Here is a 24,330-nt window from a genome sequence, read left to right as displayed (position 1 = left end):
AGCAACAAGCAAACAGTTTGGATATGCAAATTTAATCGGATCCGAGTTTCTGAAATCCGTTAAATTATATTATAATCTTTTCTGATTGAATGATTTTTTATACAATATTACGTATATGATGAAAATAATATTGAATTTTAAAGAACACATAAATAGGATATTTAATCTTTTCAATATGTATGTTTTTATTTGATTATCATTTATTTAAAAGACTTGCGTGCCTAGAATTTAGACTCAGATAAGCTTTGTAATAAATAAATTATAAATTCATTAATTGTTTAATGCAGAGATATTATCAATATATGAACCAAAATATAAATTTTTATACAGATTTCTTCATGATAATTCATAAAATATGATTTAGTACTGTATGCATATAGATGATCACATTTTAATTTTATTTTTATTTTAGTAAAAGTGGAGTAGAGAGTAATAGTTAATATAATGCGATGAAAATGGGTAGTAAAACGTTTTCGTGTATTGCTCCTTAGGCGCAAATAAATTCTAGATCGATCGAGTTCGTTGCTAGAATCCCTTCGAAGCAGCAAGTAATATGGAAACTTTGCTTTCGCCTTGCGTCTCGGTAGGGTAGTAAAGTTGCCGGAAAATGTTACGGTAGACAAGTTTTTATCTCTCTCTTGGAAAGTTGCGCCATAAGCAGCCGATTCTCCATTCGTAGAATTCGTATTAAAAGATGTTCTGCAAGTTGAAGTTAATATTTTCATTTGCGGGATTTCACGACGAGCGCGGTAAGTCGCTAAATTAATTCCCGCTTTACTGAGTAATAAAATGATGCGAAATTGCTACTAATTTACAAACAAATAATGAATACACGACCGAGACGTGGTTTTATCCGAGTTATTTAGCAAATAAAATCAAAAGAGTTAACATCGACAAAGATAAATTTAGCAAGCAATCAAAGAGACTTGTGAACGCCAACGTGAAAAGCTTAAACATTAAGAATGGAAGAGCAGGAACTTAGCTAGCCTTTATATAAAATGCTTTCAAAAGGACATCTTATACTCCGTAAATAGGATCGTTCTTACTTTCAAGTCTTCTAAGATGTTCGCGCCGAAGAAAACAATATACTATTGTTCTGGCAGAAAAGAGAGCGCTTTAATACTAGCTAATTAACGAAATACTGCGTATTTGGTATCCTCGCTAAGACACGATCTTTTTTTTTTAAACTGTGCCTGTGTGTGACGCGTTGCTACATGAAAGAGCTTTTTTCGTTGCCATGCAGGCATTGCACGAAAATTAATTATTAGCGGCTGGTAGCTGTGAAAAATTTTCTTAGCGTCTCGGCTACGCTTTAAGTACGCGGTATCAAAAGGGTTACAGGTTACAAAGGATAATTAGTGAACTTCGAGTGCGTTATAGATCGCATTGTAATTGGATCTCCGTTATCCCGCGCATTCAAGTCGCTATTTGAATCTTCTTAGCTATTCACTTGTAACGATGGATTTTTTTTTATCGCAGATTTTTATATCATCGATTGGCAGTATATATTGAGCGTCCAAGCATTCTTTAATTAATACGAATAAATTTCATCAGCATATTAATTGTAAAATTTTGTTTGGTATCTAATGATACTTATCAGCGTTATTCGCTATCGATTGGAATGAATAAAACAATTTTTTTCGAAAATATTAATTTTTTAAATAAAATTTTTCTGTCTCTTAGAGACAAAAATAAATTATTTTACATAAAAAATTATTTTCGATAAAAATATATTATCGAAAACTTTTTTTTTATTTCGTTTCGTTTTGCTTATTTTGTGCTTGAAGCTCCTACAATTTCAAAAATGAATAAAAGCATTTTATTGAAATCAAAGCGTGTGTCTCATCTAAATTTGTCAAATAATTACATCAAAGAGACATAATTATGTCTAAAGGTACTAATTCTCTTCATCTGTTCGGTCTCGTATACCAGCAGCGCCCTTTCTATTCGTAACGTGGAACAGGACGTGATAGAACGCAAGTTACTGAAAAGAGATAATGACATATATCGTTCTAATTAACGTCAACGTTTTTTAAATTCAGCCTCAAACCACGAGATAACTATTAACATTTTCTATTTATTTCGTTTCTTTGCGCGGTAAATATTAACGACTCGTAGATATAAATATATGCAAAAGAAAATTTAGCATACAAATTATAAATGGATAACGATATATATATAAAATGAAGTTCGAGTATAAATGGAGACTTCTTTCAATTTTTAGGACCAATTTGCTATCAGAAATACGGAGAAATCTTATATGTATATATAATTTATTCTTGTACATATTAAAGTCATTTTTTAATTAAACAATTGTATTTCTGATTCTTACAATATGAAAGTAAGAATCAGAAATACACAGATATAGAATAATTAGACAAAAATACATAGATATAAATATGATTTATCTGATTGAGAAGTAAAACTGAGCAATCTTTAAAAGTAATTTTACTAAGGTTTTTTTAATTAACTATTATTCTATTTTTAATTCTTTATTTTTGATTGATACTCTCTATTCTTAATTAACTTCTCTTTTTCGGAGGAGAAAGTTCAAAAATATAACAATCAAATCATTGCTTCATCGAGCTTTCTTTTATTTTTGTTTCAATCAAAGGTTTTATCGTGTTTTCTCGTCAGTTTTTTTCCTTTCTTAATATTAATTGCGATATCTCAAATAAATATGATCATAATGCTTGTTATATTCATGATCTTTCTTATTACGCTGCGCTTTAGTATGTCTATCATAAATGATAGTAAATCTCAAGCGAACAATAGACACTGACTATTTTTATGTATTTTCTTCAGTTTTTTTTTTATTCCAGCAACAAAGGAATTATGAATAATTATTGCATTTAAATTATATCAAGTAGAAAAAAACATTTTGACTTAATTTCTCTTTTTTTAAGCATGTATTAAGATAAGCTAACAAAGAAAAAGATATAGCAAGTATCGCTGTTGCGTGAAATCAATCAATAATATCCTTGCGCTTTTCTTTCTTCGCTCTCTTCGTGATTCTTCTTTCCAATTTTGACTTAATTTTTTAACTTTGCTTAGTCATTATTGAGAAAACTACTGTCGTTTCAAAGAAAAGTATAAAGCAGTTGACGAGACTGCATTAATCTTCGTTTCGATGACTCTGCATTTATCTCATTTATCCTGATCCTTTATTACCATCACCGGCGACTTTTCTATGACCCGTCATTCTCAACAACGAAATAAATTTTGTGATTTTTTTTTAAATTGCACTGGCTGTCGACTTAATTCTGGAAATGTCAGAATTGTGAGAATCGACAATATTAACGTATTTTTTTCTAAATATTAATCTCAATATTTCAAATAAGTATGATCATAATGCTTATCGATAGATTCATTCTGTGGAATCTTTAACGATCATTAATGCGGATTACCCTACTGCAGGAAGTAGAATCTGTCAATATTTACGTAGTGTATAAGCCGATCACATACAAGAATCCACCCGTAAACCGCAGTAGTTCGCATCGCTGTTGACTTCGACCGAGCGTATGGCTGTAGATACTCGGCCGTATCTACTTTAGGGTCGATGAAGAATCTACGCAAGTAGCAGATATGCATTGTACGTCGGACGTGCCAGATGTATCACTCAGCGTGGTGACTGCTGTGCCATTTCTAGAGAAGTTTCTTCTTTAAGTACATACTTTTTGTCCTTAACTACTTCGCTACTTTATTTAATGTCTATGCAAAATTTACGAGTATACGTACGCAGCGTTACAGTGAGAGCAGTTATTCTTCTGCATAGCTCGTATACAAGTATATCAGTTTATTATTCCAAGTTTGATGAAATTTCTAATCTCAGTCTCAGTCTTTAGTAAGACTCGAGTCAAAATTGCACTAATGAATACGTTTGAATTTAATCCGTGTTCCATGTCTTGAAGTATATTCATTAATATTTTGTAGATACACAGTATGTAAATAAAACATAAGAATGCTATCGTAAAGTGATACGAATTTAACGAATGTAAATATATTAAATTTCTAAGAAAAGAACGAAAAAGAGATGACTAGTTTTAGAATCGCGTTATTGCTTCTTATTATAACAAGGGAAATGCAAGCGACTATTGCCGAAAGGATGCAGGAAAAGGACGAATATAACGGATTTCCGGTTTCAAAGGAAAATGAGCATTCTCGGTTATGCGCTTATATACAGTTTTACGTATATGCGAGCATATAAACTGCATAAACGCCTTCTGCTTTTATCTCTCAGTATGCTCGCTACAAAGGTTGACTCGAGTGCTAAGTGAGGAACAGTATAACTCGGATACTGTGAATATCTACGGTATAATGGTATCAATAAAATTTTAGAAATTTTTATATTGCTTTTGAAAATTAAATATATTTTTAACTACTTTGATATTACTTTTGTGTAAAGAAAATTGCATGCAGTCGAAAATTTTTCAAATAGTAGGAAACAAAAAAATTTTAATTCTTTAATACGTATACGTGGAAGCATCATCTCTGTTCAAAATTTGTACATTAATTTTTAATCGATTTTTTCCGCCCAACCACGTGATGACTGTGAATCATGCGGTTTTCACCAGCTGTTATACGACTTCGGAGAAACCGAAGGATGTTGGGTTGGTGCCTGTACCCAACGAGTTCTTGGTAATGCAGAAAGCGTGTCACTGCAACAAATCCGTACTCCCGACATTACGTGTCCCGGGTAAGTGCGGCGGAATGGTGCTTTCAAAGTGCTCAGGACTCCTTTAAGTTACCTGAACGATAAAGTTCTTTGGAAGTCACCATCAGCCTCTTCGTCTTCACCGGAAAGTATTTCCGAATTTTCAAAATTCCAATATCAAGATGGCTAGGGATGGTCCGAGGATTTTTTGTGCTTTTAATTTAGGATCACATTTGTGTATAAATAAACATTCTTGTAATCTGATAATTATAGTATATGACATGAACGATAGTAGTAGTTATAATTTTATATCGTAAATTAAGTTTGAAAAGTTTTCAGCATCTTAAATAAAATATATAAAAGATATTATATTCTTAAAAAAAATGTATAACGCGCTTCTTTAAAATTTTCTTACGTTTTATATGACGATATTTATATAAATTTTTAATAGCATGTATTTATATGTAAAGAATGTATAAATTTTGAATTATAATAGAATGATTACATATATGATTTATGGCGCGTGCATATGTGTGTATATATTGTTACATCTACCAATACAATGGATCGCTGATTACCGTAACAGAGAGGATTTTCGCTTATTCATTGTTTGCACATATGTGTGCATTTAGATAGGATCGAACGTCATTTTGGTAGGATCAATCGTCATCCCAAAGGGATTAAGCGCTAACTCTGTAAGCCGCGCTCTCACATTGGATTAAATTTGCACATTGGGCAAATATGAGGCAATTACTCTGAAATAAATTGCTATACTCTTGAGTATGAGAGAGAATACATAATAAATACACTTTAATATAAAGAATTAAAATAATTATATAATAAATAAAAATAATGTTTAACTTATGCCTTATGTGATAAATATGCGGTAAATATTCATCAGTAAAAAATAAATAAGTTTGCTTCTTATTTCGTTTATTGATCTTTCGAGAAAGAAGAATCATTATTATTGATATTAAATTGTAACATATAGGATTTTAAACGCTTATTTCTTCTCAACTCGTATTTGTTTGTTACAGCTAATGCAGACTAATATATATATATATATATATATATATATATATATATATATATATATATATATATATATATATACAGGGTGGCCCATTTTAATCCATCCAGTCGAATATCTCGAAAACCAAGCCCGGGAGAGAAAAATGTTTCAGACAAAAGTTGTTTGGTTTGGAGGGGGCCATAAGATGGTACCATTGGTTTGACCTTGAAGAGTCATTTGAAGGTCACGTGAAGGTCACTTCAATTTTTTTAAGTGGAACACCCTATATATTTTTGCACATTCTTGTAGCTTATCTCGAGAGCTTTCCAAAACACTATAATTAAGTACCTTTTCGTTAAGTACTTTTTGAGTTATGAGGCTTGAAATAATTTCTTAATTTTACATAAACCGTAAAATATCTTGTAAAATATTCATTTTTCGATTATCTTACCTTAATACTTTTATGTACAAAATAATGAGAGGAATCAATTAGTGTAAAGAAAACACATAGTTATTTCAAAGAAAAAATATGTAATTTGCAATTAACAATTCCATACTTTTTCTTAAAAACAACTATGTGTTTTCTTTACACCAATTGATTCCTCTCATTATTTTGTACATAAAAGTATTAAGGTAAGATAATCGAAAAATGAATATTTTACAAGATATTTTACGGTTTATGTAAAATTAAGAAATTATTTCAAGCCTCATAACTCAAAAAGTACTTAACGAAAAGGTACTTAATTATAGTGTTTTGGAAAGCTTTCGAGATAAGCTACCAGAATGTGCAAAAATATATAGGGTGTTCCATTTAAAAAAATTGAAGTGACCTTCACGTGACCCTCAAATGACTCTTCAAGGTCAAACCAATGGTATCATCTTATGGCCCCCTCGAAACCAAATAACTTTTGTCTGAAACATTTTTCTCACACGCACACGCACACGCACACGCACACGCACACGCACACGCACACGCACACACACACACAATATATTTAAAATTTTTTATACATATTTTAGTAAAAATTTGATTACATGTTATTTTTTTCGTTATATTAATTTTTTGAATTATTATGTAATTAGGCTTTAATTAAATTTTAAAGTAAAACTGAATTAAAATTAAATAAAAAATAATTTTGTCTTTATTTTTTTCAATAAAATTTATTTGCGAATATTTTTATTTTGCTTATTATTATAAGCCGAGTTTATTAACTGTGGATGTCTTTTAAGATTTTCTAAAAAAAAACAAACATACATGGAATTAGTCAAGAAATAAGAAAAAACTTAATGTTATGTATATTTTGTGGCTGTATTATATTTGTAAGGGGACATTTTAAAATTGTTTTGCTTTTTTCGAGAAAGAAAAATGCACATAATTTTCTTGGAGAACCGGTAGCGATATCGAGCCGACTTCGCAGTCACAAAAATTGCAAGATTCTATCTTGACAAGAATGTATCTCGCGTCGGCAACGGAAAAGCGGTTTAAGTCGCACCTCCTTGTGAAGATTTTGAATGGAGAAGGCAAGAAAAGGAGTCGGAGAATACTCTTAACGGAATAGTAAATTGCCTGGAAACTGTTGTACATACTATTTACGGCCTGCGTCTTATGGTCGATTTCGAAGTTTGCATTTTTTAACTCGTCATTACGCAAAATTAAAATCATAAATTTCAAGAAATTGAAAGATTTAGTCTCTGTGATTTTAGCAGATTTTAGAACATGTTGAGAAATATTTTCACTACGATGCAGAATAAGTATAGCAAGCAGCTTTTCTGTGAACTAAAATCTCTCAAATAGGCAGATGTCCGTTTCTGGCGATCCGGATCTGCAATTCCTCGACGGAGCCGGAAAACTACTTTACTTTATGCAAATCAACTAAACCAGAACGTGATCCGATTAGCGACTTAAACACTTGGCATATACCTCTCGAAGCCGCGAAGGCCAGATTTAACGAACGATTAAGCTTTTTTAGATTCACATGTAATGTATTAGTTTCCCAAGAAGTTAATTTTTTCTCCTTTATTATCATAAAGAATTATACAACCTGTTTAATAGTAATATACATGATTTGTATTATAATATATATATGATTTATATCGCGAAAACAAAAATTTTTCTCATTATTGATGCGACATTAATTAATTTCTTGCATTGTTCAGTTTTACCTTTTGATCGATGTTGCACTGTTGAATGTTGGCATTATTCGCATATTGTTTAATGAAAATTAGTGAGCTTGGTCTCACACACACATATACCCACAAAAACACAATACGCGATTTATTTAATTCCCTTATTATCACTTGTAATATACATTATATTCATTAATATACATATTTGAAGTATATATTATATACATTAATATACATATATTTGAAATATACGTTATACATATATTATAATATAGTATTTGTAATTATTGTAAGTGATCCTATAGTAAATTTATTATTGATGATATTTTCAAGACTTTTATATATAATGTTACATATAATTATTTTATATATATTGTTGTCAAAATACACTTAATACGTCTCAATAAAAAGATTAATTAAACTAAATGATTGAAAGATATACGATTATTATTTGCATAAAAATTCCATAGATAAAAAAAATCATGTTTCCTATATTACCAGAATTTATTAATTATTTTTTATTTTCATTGAAATTCATCATTAGATAGTATGTCGTTTTTTTTTTCAACTTTTGTGTAACATCAAGCGGAAACATCTTCTTCGTTGCGAATGTCAAACACGTTTGTGTCACGACGTTTATTTAGCGGAGTGCACCTTCTCTTTAGTGCTCACCTCTCCCTGGAGCCCTCTTCATCCTTGCTTTCCGAGAACGCCATCGTATCTGATATAGTCGTATCCACTTTTACCGTATAAAAGTATATACTAGTGATTCGATATCGTCCACAATGTCGATGGAAGATCGTTGTCCTGCGATAGTAGTTTCAGTTCCATCGGGATGTCATGGAACATCGTTGCTATACTTTAACTCGTGGATAATATTGTTCAAAAACGCGTGAAGATGGTCTTTTAAAAAAAGACTTTTCATATAAAGAGGATAGTATGAAGTCTATTAGCTTCATTATATGTCATTCATTATATTATGTCAATATAATTGATATAATATTAATTTACATAGCATATTTACATAATTAGTGTTTGATCTACAATAAAATATTAATTTGAAATTTAAATGTCCAGATATTTCTGTTAATAAGCGTAAGAAATTGATAAATATTAACTACGCATATAATTTAATTATCCAAATATTAAATGAAAATTTTTTTATAATTGATATACGCATATATAAAAACAATTTCTGATGTATATCATTTAATTAAATCTTTCATTCGGAAGTAAATGTTTGAAGAATAATTTGCATTAAAGATGATATTATAGTATAAATTACAATGTTCAGTATATGGAAATATCTTCAATTATATGATGTTATATTGCCATTAATTTTTCTTCAAATAATGCTTTTATATAATGCAAGGCTTCATAAATATTTTATGTTCCTTCGTGTCCAAAGTAACTATTCTTTTTAAGTTCTTTTTATTAATATTTGTAATTTCAACTGACTTCCTTTCAGGTGCTTTCATTTAAGTGACGGCTAGTAATTTCGTACATTCTTGCAGAAAGCATGTTCAATAAAATAAGAAAATAAAATCCTGCACTTTTCACTTGTAAGTCTTGATAGTTTCCTTCTTTGAAACGAGCTGATTTACGAGCAAATTTATGTGAATGACGATACGAAACGTTTTTACTGAACGTCTGAATTAAAACTTTAGCATGATTGGGAATTTATATTGAAACTTTCATATTTATACAAATCTATTGAATAAATGTGCCGCAGAAAGTAATGTTAATTTATTGTATATTATGAATTTATTAAATAATGTTGAATGACTTCTTTTTAATCTAATACGATGTTTTATAATTTAAATTCAATGAACTTTATTTCCATAAGTAATTTTCAGTATTTTGATGTGCTAGGAAATTCATACAATCTAATTCTCATGAGTTTTATATCTATATTTTCTGATATATTGATGTGCTTGCAGGAAATGCGAGAGTAGTCAAGTTTTCGTCAAGAACCATCACACACACTGTATAGATACTTGTCGCTCTGTTACTATGTGCGGCGAGGTAGTCGTCCCGGAGGACCATCTTGACGTAAGTAATTACCCGATAAGTTGCCTAAGTCGAGTTAAACCGTGCAATAAATATCGAAACTAGTCAAAGGAATAGATCGAGTGCTCTATTTCGTGTAATAGCAAAATATATGAAATTTATAACTTTCTTGCTTCACGCTACTTGTATCACAGCGTATAATGATCAGAAATTTATATCTTTTTTTAATGTGAACATCTTTTTTTAAATTAATTTTATAGTGACATTTTAATATATAGAATTATGAAAAATTAATAAATTATGAGAGAAATAAATATGTGGCGAATAATAATAATTATTATTTATTTCTAGCAATTATTTTCTATAAAAAGATAATAAAGAATTTATACGTTAAAAATTAATTTTTTGTTACAAATACTTTATAATATTAAAAAAATATATAAGAGGTACGATATTAAGATGAATTGATAAAACTTAGTTTCGATATTTTGCCTTATTAAATTTAACTTTTAATTGTATTATAACGTCCATTTGAACTCGATATTAAGTAGATTCTGATATACTAGAAAATTGAACGTTTTCATTATTTATAATATTGAGTGACATGAGTACAGCGACAGATGTTTATTTGAAATAAACATATATAATCCGGAATTTTTAATAATATCTACTCTGTTGTTAAAATAGAAATTTTAATATTATCTTCAGTATACATCGATTCATTAAGTTTATAATTATCAAAATTAATGAAAATTAATGATTAGATATTACAATAATTTATATTAAATTATAATATTGAATATATATTTTCATAATTTTATCCACATTTTTATTTAAAAAATATTATGGCCATTGCTCATAATATATGAAAATAAAATTTAGCTTAGAGAATTTTTTGTTCATGAGAAATGATAGCCTGTGATCGTTACAGAAAGCACGATCCCTATATTTTAACATAGAACGTGTATAGCCATCGAAATAAGAGATACGATATTTCATTGTTGCTTCATCTTGATCGATTACTAAGGGTCGTACTGAAGGGATGTGCTTTAACGATAGCAACCTAGAAACGAGAGGCGCTAATTGATGAGTAGCCCTGAGAGGCGAATTGGTGTCGGATAACTTATTAGAGCGAAGGCGTCATCGTCCTTGTCGTTGACAATATTCACTGATGGCGTAAAATTATTTACCTTCTCGCCGAAGGTGTCTTGACGGTAATGCGATTCTCCATTCCCGTTCATCAGCCTTAATGTTTCCGGATATTTCCTTGTTTACAGGCTACAATCTTCTTTACAGTACTTTATGTTTGACACTTATTATGCGATGAACACGACTGTCTCTGTATCATTTTATGTTGCTATAAAATTCTTTTGACGTCAATAGACTATATATTTTCTTTTTTTTTTAATCGATAATTATTCCAAAATTAAATTCGATCTCTTTAAGGCAATAGCGTTTTCTCCAGCGAGTTGCTTTATATTCTCAAATACGCAGGTCTGCAGAACTTGTAACGCGACGGGACACAATTGCGGAATTGCTGAGGGAAGTAAAGCAGGTCCGGGAATTGATGGTGCCGATTTTGTCTTCTATGTATCTGCTATGCAGACTGAGAGATGTCACAAGGGCTTAACAGTAGCCTATGCTGCTCATTGTCAACAGGAAGCTGCTTTAGATCGGTAAGTTATTCGAAGAAAGCAATATTTTTTTAATAACAATAATAATATATAATAATAATATATGTAATAGATTAAACCAATAGTTTATAATATTATCGATAAAAATTTTATATATTAAATACACACAGTTTTCGTGATATTTTAACATTTGAGAGAACATAATTAATAATATATTGAATAAGTTGCCTGTGTGTCACATGATTGAAACATGCGCAATTTCCGTTTGTATGAACAGAAGGATAGAATGAAGGCAAACAACATCTGGCATGAATATATTTCATGAGGACGTCGGATTAAATATTTGACAGGATTTATAAGAGGAATTGTTTGTACAAGCGATTCAATACTCATATTAATGATTTTGTTTTAAAAAATTTTTTGTTTTATTTATACAACAAATAATCATTAAGCGTTGTTGAATTTATTTTTATTTCGAATTTGTTGCTAAAATTATTAAAATTAATGATTATTTAAAATGCACGAGGAAAAAAATAGTTTGTGATTTAGAAAATATTTTATAGAATCAAATTTGTAATGGAAAATTATAAAAGCAAAACTCGATGCGTGTGTGATTTGACATCTAACTTTATGAATCTGCCGAAACGTGAACGCATATTGAGTAGATTAAATTCGTCTGTCAGGTACATACGTCGCGTACGTCGTACCACGGTCAATGTAAATGGCGTTGCGTAAATTTTATTATTCGCACGACGTCTGATCGTGATAGATCGACGATATTCGTGCGTCGCGTTGCCACATGCTTATGGGAAACCCTTTGAAATATTCGAGTGCAAAAAAATATATTTTACATAATGTATGCATAAAAATGTATGCGTAAAATATTTTTTGCGGCCTTTAATATCGATTAAAAAACATGATAATTATACACTGTAAATTTTTTACATGTTTCAATTTATACTTTATGTGCATCTGTTTTTGTAAGCATCTTTAAGAGTTTTTGCGCGAAAAGATAATAATACAAATTCGAGATGCTGTAATTAAAATAAGACGGAAGGAAATTTCGCAGCTGCTGAAGTGAACTAAATTTCTTCCAGGCCGATAGCTGGCCATGCCAACCTATGCCCGGGAAGCATCAGCACGAAACCGCAAGAATTGGAAACGTTGCTCAGCACTGTTAAACACGAGATCCTGCACGCTTTAGGATTTTCCGTGAGTTTATACGCTTTCTACAGGGACGAGAATGGCGAACCCAGGACGCCCAGAAGAAGCGATACCGGAAAACCACCCCTTAATGAAAAGTACGTTCTGCCTTGTACGTCTTATATTAAATTTCCTTTATTGTAGCGCGAAAGATATAGAACAAAATTTATTATTTGGTTAAATTATTATTATTATATTATTATATAATATGTAAAAATAATATCTGAAAATTAATAAATTATCGAACGGAGATGTATTTTAGATTCGATTGCAAATATTATACGATGCAGTTACGTATTCAAGGAATGTCTGATACTCTAGTTAGAATACCAAATATCGCACTATCTGCGATCGATTCCCTTTATGTAGATTTCTATAGATAAAGCTTAAATCGTTAGTATAAAGTTACCATTAAGGATTTTTCAAAATTAGCATGTTGAACAGATATTATTCATCATATAGATGATATATGATTTATGGTATCATTGATCAAACTCTCTTAATATTTAATATGATTATTTTTATGAAATTTTCTATGATATAGTTTTTAGTTAATTAATTTATATTTAATTTCGCTGATATTGTTATAATGCTTCTGTATATTGACAGAAACAAACATCCTGTTTTTTTCATCAACTTATTATTCTATTATGGATGTGTTGATTCTTTTTTTCACTTCTTCTTTTATAAGTTGTCTGATGGTGTATCTGCCTTTAAAATTGGAAAATTCCTGGTATTTTTCTGTTCTATCCAAGTCGACGAACCGTAACGAACTGACTTCCGGCGTTGGCAGATGCCCTTTCTTAGCGTGCCCTTCCTTTTGCCCCCCCTTTCGTTACTCTCGTAGTTACATCTTCTGTTCTCATTGTTTTTTCGTTATTTTTCCCATTCGCTATCTTGCTCTCGAGTCTCTTTTACTAAGTTGTGAAAATCGACGCCTTTTCACTTCGCGAATCGCGAAATTCCAACAACAGATCTATAGCGTTTCATAATAGATTTCGGGAATGATTCTGGCATTCTCGGTTCTTTTTAAAGATCACTCCAGCGTATAATTTTCCACTATGTTCTCAATGCATTTCTTCAACGCGACTGGTGTTTTCAACTGATCTCATGAATTCTCGTGTTGATTTACATTTCGAATGATGACAGAGATAAAAATTCTCTCTCTTTCCTTCTCTTTTCTCTCTGATAGAACATCACTCATTGCTTTGCATAACGTTGGAAAATTATGAAGCCACTCAGTAATGTATGCAGAACTTCTTAAACTCTCGAGAACTTTTTGCCGGAGTTTTGATTCTTTCTCGACGATGTCTCAGAACTCAAATTGAGGGACAGAGAGATTTTCGTCAGAGATAACTGCTCGTTCTCTCTTTCTCCCTTCTCGCAGCCGCTTGTTCTTTTAATTTCCTTGCCTCCTCCTCTACCTTTCGTCTATCTCACTGGAAACCCTCTTACTCTCGTTCGCTGCTTCTCATTTTAGTTCTAGTCGTCCTTTCCGTCCGTTTTCGCTCGGCTTCGCAATCTGCGCGTTCTCCGTTACAAATTCCAGCGTTTCCTTGCATTTCCTGCCATCCATCTGTTCGTGAACACGAGCGTTCTCACCCTACTGTCTGAATATCTCTACGGGGATCCTCTTACGTTTAAGGTTTACGCTAATCCGTAGCAACGTATGCGAAGAGAGAGAGAGAGGGGGAGAGGTAATCTTAGATTTCAATAAAATATAGATTTTGCAATACAATGTTATGATATGATATTAGATGTAATTATTTGTGATTGATGAGCTATTTTTGCCTTTGAGATAAATAATTAATAATTAATAAATAATAATTTTGTCTAAAATTATTTTTATTAATAGTGATTATCTGATTAAGTCTCCAGCCTTAATTAGTTACACATTTACATCAGTTTCTCCCTATCCGTTCTAATTAGCCATTTTACATACATGCAAATTATCCGCATTATTCAAACATGCGAATTTGATAACTTAATTGCTACGTGATAACTGAAATCATTGTTTTAAGCTGCGCAACAGCAAACTGATAAAAAATGTAACAATATTCGCATAGCGATATACTTTTATAACTCATTTGCTGCGAATTAACTTCGAAAAACGTTTTGATGAGACTCAAAAGCGTTTTCACGATGGAATTTTTACATGAATTTAATCTCCTTCGTTGTCTCATAATGTGAAATTGAATTCTTTTTTCAGGCGACGTTACATTCGATTTCTATATTCGCGATCTATCATGTTATTTTCATTATTCACACTATTTCTAACAATTTATGCATATGAGATACGTTGACGAGCAATTTTGTGCTGATGCTCAAGCGTAATAATATTTTTTTCAGGCGACGTTACATTCGATTTCTATATTCGCGATCTATCATGTTATTTTCATTATTCACACTATTTCTAACAATTTATGCATATGAGATACGTTGACGAGCAATTTTGTGCTGATGCTCAAGCGTAATAATATTTTTCACCTCGTGCTCGTTCCCGGGAAAATGGCCATTCGCGAATTCATCCGTCATGTCGAAATAGGATATAGAAAGGGCCGCTCGCTGTCGAAAACAGCGTTTCGTCGACGTATCGCATCAATCATTTTATACGGATAAACGAAGAGAGAGAACGCGAGAGAGAAAAAGAGAGATTGAGGTACAATTATATTTATCTGCTCACACACAGCACTGTAAAGTTACGGGGATATTCAACATTTGACACGTAGTAAATATGTTATAGACAAACTTTCGCTATTTTGCTGATATAAATCGAGAAGAAAGTATATATAGAATAGAAAACATACACGAGATATTACATCGTATAGAAGAAAGTATCAGAGAAAAAATACTAAAAAACGAAATTAAATAAATCGAAATTAAATAAATAAATAATCGTGTCAAGCGTTTTGATATTATTTGAAATCAACACAGATCATTTTATTGATTTTCCATTTTGGAATAGATTAAATATTCCGATGTGAGCCGAGAAATCTCGATTATTTTTTATTATTTACTTTCTTGCGAATATGTTAAATAATTCGAGATTAGTTTTATGCATTCGCGAATATCCGCAGTGTGATGTACGATATTACATTACGGTGAAATTATTAAGTCGGATGGGACAACAGTAGCTTTCGATTATCGAATCAGCATATGTTAATAATGTTCGATATTCGTTTCGGATAGGTTACAAACGCACCAATGGAGCGAGAACACGATCAAAACTGTGGTCAGACCTCGCTGGCAAGTGCACGACGGTTACGTGGAGAGGACCATGCAAATGATAGTCACGCCTCGCGTCCGCACCGAGGTTCAAGCGCACTTCAATTGCCCGGAACTTGAGGGCGCGGAATTGGAGGATCAGGGCGAGGACGGCACGGCTCTCACGCATTGGGAGAAGCGCGTGTTTGAGGTATGCAATGCTTAGAATCCCCGATTTAACTCTTTGTTATTCACATGTAATGCAATAATATTTGAGAAAAAAATTGAAACATTCGCAAATCTATATATTTCATAGTTTACAATAAATATTTCAATAAAAAATTTAGACACAACGTTTGCTATTCCAAATTGATTTTTCTGTTTATTCAGAACGAAGCCATGACGGGCACACACACGCAAAATCCAGTTTACTCGAGAATAACGCTCGCTCTTATGGAAGATACTGGTTGGTATAGCGCCAACTATTCGATGGCGCAAGAGCTAGGATGGGGGAGAAATCTAGGATGCAACTTCGCCATGAAATCCTGTAAGGAATGGATATCTTCCAAATCATCCCCGCTATCGTAAGTATATTGAGATATTCAGGATAGAAGACCTTGTATCGTAATGATTACATGAAAATATTTCAATGTTTTAGGGGAAAATCGATCCATCCTTTTTGTAACAAAGTGAAGCAGGATCCGTTGCAAACCGAATGTACGGACGATCGAAGTTCAGTGGCCTTGTGTAATTTAGTAAAACACTCGCAATCGCTGCCCAAGAAATATCAAGTAAAAGATATATAATGATTTATTAAAATATTTAAAAAAAAGTTAGATAAAGGAGAGGAAGAGAGAAAAATGTCTATATAAAATAATCGATGGATGAACATCGATCGTATGAGAATTCGCGGTATGTGAAGAATCTGGATTGACGATTTCTTCTGTTGCAGAACTTCGATAAAATACCTCACGTACCACCCGGAGAGGAACAATACTACGGCGGTTCGGTATCTCTGGCGGATTATTGTCCTTACATACAGGAATTCACGTGGAGGGCAAAGAATATAGTAGTCAGGGGTTCTCACTGTCTTTATGAGGAGAATAATCCGCGTAAGGCACATCTCGCACGCGTCGCAAAGAAATATGATGCATAATGAATCTCTTTTGAAATATATCCTTCTTTTAGATCCGGATAAAAATTTCGCATTAGAAAAGTATGGTCCTCATTCGAGGTGCTTCGACCACACTAATGACATGTGGGAAGAAAGAAATTGCAAACAAGCGCGACAATGGCAGCATTGGGGCTCTGGTTGTTATTTATACAAATGCGAGGTCGGCAGATTGCACATTATGGTGAGTTTATTATATCGTGACGAAACGCTTTCGTAAATATTAAATATAACTTAAACAGAATATAATATATATTATGATGAATAGATGAAAAGAAAAAAATTTGTCCTTTTAGGTCGGCAATTACACTTATACTTGCTACCATGCTGGACAGGAAATTATTATAAGAATTATGCAGAATGGATGGCTGCATAAAGGTGCTCTAATCTGTCCACCTTGCCGAGATATTTGTCAAGTATGAATATTATATAAATATGTATATATTTATTAGCTTATTTTATTGGCTTATTTATTAATCTGTTTTATTTTATAAGGTGGAATTTAAAGCACGATGCGAACGGTGCAAACCAGGGGATGAACATCCACCTTCCACGTATTATCACAAAGACTATCTCCATTGTGCGTCCGCAAATAGTTTTAACCTAAGTGTAACAACGTTTATTATTGTAATGTTATCTTTCGTCATTAGATGATACGTTGTTCTCTTTAATTAATGTGTTTTAGCATTACCAAATCTAGATCTAAATCTAGAGATATCATTTGATAAATTATATGTATCATATTTCGCCAGTCCGATCTGAAAATATTTTATTTCTCGCGATATATATATAAAATATTTGTTCAAGTTTTTATTATCGTATCGTAAAAATGTAATGGATATTGGCTAAGGTGACAATCGTAATTAAACACTCGTTATTTATATAAAGAAATGATAAATTTTTTAGCCAGGGGATAAAGACATTATCAGGCTTCAGATGTATTGCGTGCGATAAATACTATGTTTAGATTAACTATTCGTAGTGATAATATGACGAAGCATTGTTAGTGCATTTAATTTTACATATATATTTTTGAATTATTTATAGTCGATTTACTTATCTTATTATTATTATTACGTGTACATTCCATGCTATGTATGATTAGCTCTGACACGTAATATATTTTGATCATTATTGTGAAACATGTTGTTTAGAATAGATATATAACTTTAATGAAATAGATAATTGCTAACATTATTTGACTGATATGCATATATACGGACTGTAAGCGCTGCTGATAAAGAATAAGTTTTATAATATCAGGATTTTATAAATATGACACTAAATTTGTTCTAAAAATTAATAAGTTTAACAGAGAAAATGCGCTATACATTACCGACAGATAGAAGTATATTTTACATGACGCGATGACGCGAGTGATAAATATATCCGTCGAAAAAGAAAGTATATATATAGAATATTTCACTAATTGCGTTACGTGTCATTTTTAAAAAACCTATTGAAGATATTAATATAAAATTTTGTTTTTAATTATAAAAAAACTTTGTATACACACACGAACACACACCAAATATATATACTTGCAATCTATATTATTTATAAAACATTAATAACTAATTTCGTCAGCAAAGTATAGCGAGTTTTTTCTTTTCATAATCGTCTCTGGGAATCATATTTAAGCATTATAAATAATTAAACTTTGAGTCCAACATTTTAAAAATGTTACATTCCATCGATAATATAATATAAATAGCTGGTACCTTCTCTGGCACACACAGTCTGCATATTATTAGTAAATCTGACATTCCTAGCGATATATATAAAAGAAGTTCATATGAAAAAAATGCAAGTCATATTGAACAATATATGAATAAGTATGTAAACTCTGAAGCGATTTAAAAGTGTGTCCGACAAGTCAGTTTATCAAAAATTATCGATTGTTGTGAAACTGAATGAATATCGCGAATGCATGTGGTGTGGAAAGTAAATTTTTTGTATATATAGTTTGAAAAATATGAAATCTATAATAATGCAACAGAATTGCGACAGTAGCTTTTGCATAGCATAATATTAAAATTCTAGCAATTATAGATATGTCTTAATAAATTTTATTTGATGAATATTAATGCGATAAATATATATTGCATTTGGATCATCTGTATATTACAAAAAATGGAATGCTTTTCTGGTTTTCCATTATTTGAATCATATGCATTGTTCCAATATGTCATTTTTGTAGAAAGCTATTTTCATTGCAAATATTTAATTCATAATAAGTAACTGTGTAATTGTTATTTAAAACTATTTTTCAAAATATGCGTTATTTATGTGATTTTTTTAGAAGGATACGAATAAATTTCCGAAATAAATTAACAATCTATGTAGAGATTAATAGTAAGTAAAATATTACTTTTCAAGAGAGTATTATCGTATTAAAAAAAGGTAAATGTGGAAATATATGAATTGTACATAAGTTACTAAACTGTACTAAATTGGTAACTGTATTAAAGTTTGTAAATTAATTAGAATAAATCTTTAACACGAATTGATATCTTCACACATTATTACACATTAATCTTTATTAATTGCTTTTACAATAACTGAAAACAGCAATGAAATATTTAATTCTTTATGATTTGCATGAAAATAGCAATTTTGATGTCAAAATGAAACATTTTATAAGGACATATATATTTATCGATCAATGCATATAAGATGCAATGTGAACTAATTCCATTTTTATAACACAAATATTTCACTTTTGATATATTTAAGAGATTTTAGTGTGTAACTATATACATATATGCAAGCATTTAATCTAATTTTGTACAGAAATTAATATTTAATATACTGTGTAATTTGCAAAGAATTTGAAGATATCACAGTATTGCATTAAATACTGAGATGTACATTCGAGAATATTTCTCGTGAATTTGCAATGTCGTTGCTCGACATTAATGCGTTGCACGCGCCATTTACTAAACATTAATAATCGGCGCGTAGATATCAGGAAATAAATATGAGAAGTCAAATAATAAGTTTGAATAATGCTGTAAGATCCATTTATAACTTTATTGAAGACATATGTATATGCGTATAGAAATGTGTGCGACTATCTAAATACATGTATCATAGATTGTAGACAAAATTCTGAATTGTTATTCTGTGAAATTTTTATGAGAACGATTAGAAACTCGTATAAAGTTATGAAAATGTATGTTTTAATTGTTAATTTGCTTGTAATATTCAACATCACACTTTGTTATAACAGATATTAAAAAAATATATACTATTTAAAAAACTAAAACTAAAAAAGTGCTACATTATATAATCACATTGTTGCGCGGATCAGGCGAATCGCGCATATAAAATATTTAATTATTTTTTTTAATTATTAATTATATTTTTTAAGTATGCAAACTTGAGGTTACAAAGTTTATGAATGATAATTGTTATTATTATTAATAGATAATGATGAGTTTCGGAAATAATGTTTTTTTAAAAATAAATAATTTATATTTTTAATTTAATTTTAATCTTAAAAATTTTACTTACAATTCTATTATATTTGTTACAGATGTTATGATAGAATATTCATTACAACTTCAATAAATAATATTTATGAAATATAAATATAATGTAGCATAACTTTATTTCATATTTTAAATTGTGCCATTAAAGAATAAAAATCTATATATTTTAATATAATAAATTAAATAATACTTTTCTCATTATTTGAAATAACAGAAAATTATTAATAATATTGGAAAATTATTTAATAAAAAGATTGGATAGTTAGGTAAGATTTAAATACATATTAATAAGCTCTAAGAATATATATGTTCAAGAAGTGAGATTATTTTTACAAATAATGATATAACACGAAACAGATATGTATACTCATTTATAAACCTATATTTCGGTTTAACAATGAAAAATTATATAATCAATAATTAATAAGTTTTAGTTTTTAATGCTGCAACTCTTAAGTTGATTTAGTACTAAATCGATATAAATTGAATTTAATCCTTTTTTCGTGGATTATATTATCGTAAATGTAAGAAAATCTTTTTCTGTATTTTTATAAATATCAATTTTGGATTTTACTTTAACTTTAATTCTGAAAATACACTTGCATCGGTTAAAACTCAAAATAACATTCCACTGTATATACTGGATTTTATAAAAAACGAGCTTATAACTGAGATATGCGCGCGGAAAATCGTTTTATAATAATATTAACATTGCCACAAAGATTTATGAAACAGAATTAATTTTAACGTTAAATTCTATTTGTTATCCATAAATTAAAAAATGTATAAATAGTATATAAGATTATTACATGAGTACACTTTGAAATGTATTTTAATTAGTTGACTTAAAAAAATGCAAAATGTACTAAATCGCAAAAGTATTTAAGCTACTTCTTTGCATTGTAGCACATTAAAAAGTGCTCACTACCTCGGCTACATTAAGCAATCTGTATTTTATTGCAATCGCCATTAAACAGGTATATAAAAAATAAAATATAATATAAAATCTTCTATTATTATATTTTTAGCCAATTCCAAAACAGTGAATCTATGAGATGCTACAAATCTGAGTTATATATATGTAACTCTCACAGATTCATATCTTACTTCATATATTTTATTTACAAGAATGAAATAAAAAATAATTTTAAACCCACCGACACACAAGATGCGCAATAACAATGTCATAGCTTGATGATCCTGATTCCATGTCCTCGTATTTTCTTTGCCTGGTCTGGGATTTATAGGACATTCACTCGTAAAAACACACTTGATTCAAACGGCACTCCCGATATTAATCGAACGCGATGTAGATTTTATTACACTGAAAAACGAAGCAGAATATTTCAAACGTGAAATATATCTATTAGATAAATTCTTCAGAATATAATTATTGTTAACGCAAAATATATCACGGCTTATTTTAATGTATTGCGGGTTCGTAAGTTACTACGCTTCAATTCGATTTGAAATAAACATGAAGTACTTACTCTGATATTTAATTGAATAGCCATCGTCTCAAGGGCTAATCGCGGAAATTGACTATAATTGAGCTGTTTTAAACGAAATCTGTTCTGTTTTTTTCTTTTACATTTCTGGACAGCAATTGCAGCTTGTATTTCATCCTCATTGCTAGAGGAAGATAAATAAAAAAAAGATAGTGAATCTTCATCAGAAGATTCACAAGCTAATTCTAAAAATTGAGTGAGAATAATTCGTTGTTCTTTATTCATTTTGTTTTTCTTAACCTTATATTTATTATTGACAAGCAGAGGATGTTCGCTATTCAATGCGATTTTGAATTTTGAGCGCGTTATATAGCGTTCCGAAATAAATCATGCTTAAGAGGAGTCGCGGCCGAACTCCGACGGGTAGGCGCCCTCATTTTAACATAACTAAAAGCGTCGGTACATTACCAACACTTATAGTTATGTTACCGACAGTATTATCTAGAGTAGAAAGACATACATATTTTAAAAAGAGCAATGTGAAATATAAGCTTTTTTTGTATTGTATTTAATTGTATTTATATTGAAACAAAAACTATGTTGCATTTCTACTGCTCTATCGTCTCGCACAAGCAACGATTTTAGAGTATAGATCTATCTTTATTGCATACATATTTAAATACAATTCTATCATTGCTCTCATTAGCTATGTCTCTTTATATATATAATAAAAATATATTGTGAAAATATTTATAAATATTACTTATAAATTTTATGAATATACGACATTACATCAAACAATTTGCATAATACATTTTATATTGTTAGTTTTTGATTATGTCGATTTAACAAACGTCGTACATAAATTGTAATTTGTAGAAAGTTATATGCAAATATCCTTTTTATTGTATGTATACAGAATGTCGCAGAGTACTATATATAAGCGCTTGTGAGGAGCGCAGTAAATTGAACAAAAAAGTCTCATAGCATTTTACAATTTTCGTAATAATAATAGAAATTAAATAAAATCGGAAATATGTATCTGTGTGTGTGAGAGAGAAAAAGAGAAAGAGAGAAGCATTCGGCCGTTCGAGTTATCGCATGATCCAGCGTGTCAGGGCTTTTTGTCGGCGCGCGGCAAGGGGAGGGACAGCGCGGCGCGGCGATGACGGTGTAACGAGTGGCAACGGCGTGCCCCGCTGTCCCTTCCCTTGTCGCGCGCCGACAAAATGGCTGCGTTCAGCAGGAAAAGCTGTTTTGCAACTGTTGTAAAATTCGTGAATCTGATTGGTGTATGCTCTTAGATCCAGTCAAAATTAAGAGCATACACCAATCAGGCTCACGAATTTTACAACAGTTGCAAAGCAGCTTTTTCTGCTGAACGCAGCCAATGTCCAACACGCTGGACCGTGCGATAGCTCGAACGGCCGAATGCTTCTCTCTCTCTCTCTCTCTCTCTTTTTCTCTCACATACACACGCAGATACATATTTCCGATTTTATTTAATATTTCTATTATTATTACGAAAATCGTAAAATGCTATGGGACTTTTTGTTCAATTTACTGCGCTCCTCACAAGCGCTTATATATAGTACTCTGCGACATTCTGTATACATATAATAAAAAGGATATTTGCATATAACTTTCTACGAGTTACAATTTATGTACGACGTTTGTTAAATCGATATAATCAAAAACTAACAATATAAAATGTATTATGCAAATTGTTTGATGTAATGTATATATTCGTAATGTACTCTCTAAATTTCTTAGAGTGAAGCTTGCACTCGAAAAATTGAGTGACTGGTCAAATCACTCTAACTAGAGTGATTTGACCAGTCACTCAATTTTTCGAGTGCAAGCTTCACTCTAAGAAATTTAGAGAGTATATATTCGTAAAATTTATAAATAATATTTATAAATATTTTCACACTACATTCTTTGCCTCAAAAGCATCGAAATAATAGATTTATATCGATAATATAATGGGCCCCTTCATCGCCCATTCCCGTGAGACGCAACCATAATATGTGTATTTTTTTCGTCTCTCCGATATATGCAAACGAGATTGAGGCGTCTTTTTCTAACGATATTCATTAGAATATCGTGATCAGATATGATAAATGTAAAATATGATATATGAATAATTTACCATTTTGGAAAAGGTAATTAATTTTCTGCTATAATTTAAAAAAAAATGTTGCTTCATACATTTTATACATTATTGAAATATTTTTCCTTACAAGGATTTCCTTCTAAGGCTATAGTTTATAGTAGTATAGCGAAAGCTGCAGCATAAATTTCACAGCATATGCTATTGTTAAAGCTTTTTAAATATTATATTATTTGTAGGCAACGGCGATGAAAGTGATT

At 30.6% G+C, this 24,330-nt stretch overlaps 1 protein-coding gene and 1 long non-coding RNA gene across 3 annotated transcripts in view; one reads left to right on the top strand and one right to left on the bottom strand.

The window, feature by feature from the left end:
- Positions 1-20,506, top strand: part of Invadolysin (leishmanolysin-like peptidase, invadolysin) — a 272,311-nt gene extending 251,805 nt beyond the window's left edge. For both annotated transcript variants that reach the window (XM_083108059.1, XM_083108143.1), the window contains 10 exons: positions 9,734-9,845; positions 11,298-11,479; positions 12,535-12,738; positions 15,830-16,055; positions 16,235-16,428; positions 16,503-16,635; positions 16,797-16,956; positions 17,033-17,199; positions 17,312-17,431; positions 17,511-20,506. In XM_083108059.1, coding sequence (XP_082964185.1) covers positions 9,734-9,845; positions 11,298-11,479; positions 12,535-12,738; positions 15,830-16,055; positions 16,235-16,428; positions 16,503-16,635; positions 16,797-16,956; positions 17,033-17,199; positions 17,312-17,431; positions 17,511-17,669 — 1,657 coding nt within the window. In that variant the 3' untranslated portion in view covers positions 17,670-20,506. The remainder of the gene's footprint in view (positions 1-9,733; positions 9,846-11,297; positions 11,480-12,534; positions 12,739-15,829; positions 16,056-16,234; positions 16,429-16,502; positions 16,636-16,796; positions 16,957-17,032; positions 17,200-17,311; positions 17,432-17,510) is intronic.
- Positions 1-22,127, bottom strand: part of LOC145976970 (uncharacterized) — a 33,162-nt gene extending 11,035 nt beyond the window's left edge. The window contains exons 1-2 of the long non-coding RNA XR_014440365.1: positions 22,000-22,127; positions 21,667-21,833 (exon numbers count right to left, since the gene is read on the bottom strand). This is a non-coding gene — a long non-coding RNA (uncharacterized LOC145976970). The remainder of the gene's footprint in view (positions 1-21,666; positions 21,834-21,999) is intronic.
- Between the last annotated feature and the right edge of the window lie 2,203 nt (positions 22,128-24,330).

Source organism: Camponotus vicinus, unplaced genomic scaffold (genome assembly GCF_025532165.1).
Source record: "Camponotus vicinus isolate PSW18456_S1 unplaced genomic scaffold, iyCamVici1.0 SCAF_1, whole genome shotgun sequence".
NCBI lineage: Eukaryota > Metazoa > Arthropoda > Insecta > Hymenoptera > Formicidae > Camponotus > Camponotus vicinus.
Note: the sequence above shows the minus strand (reverse complement) of the source record. Positions and strands in the feature narration are given on the sequence as shown.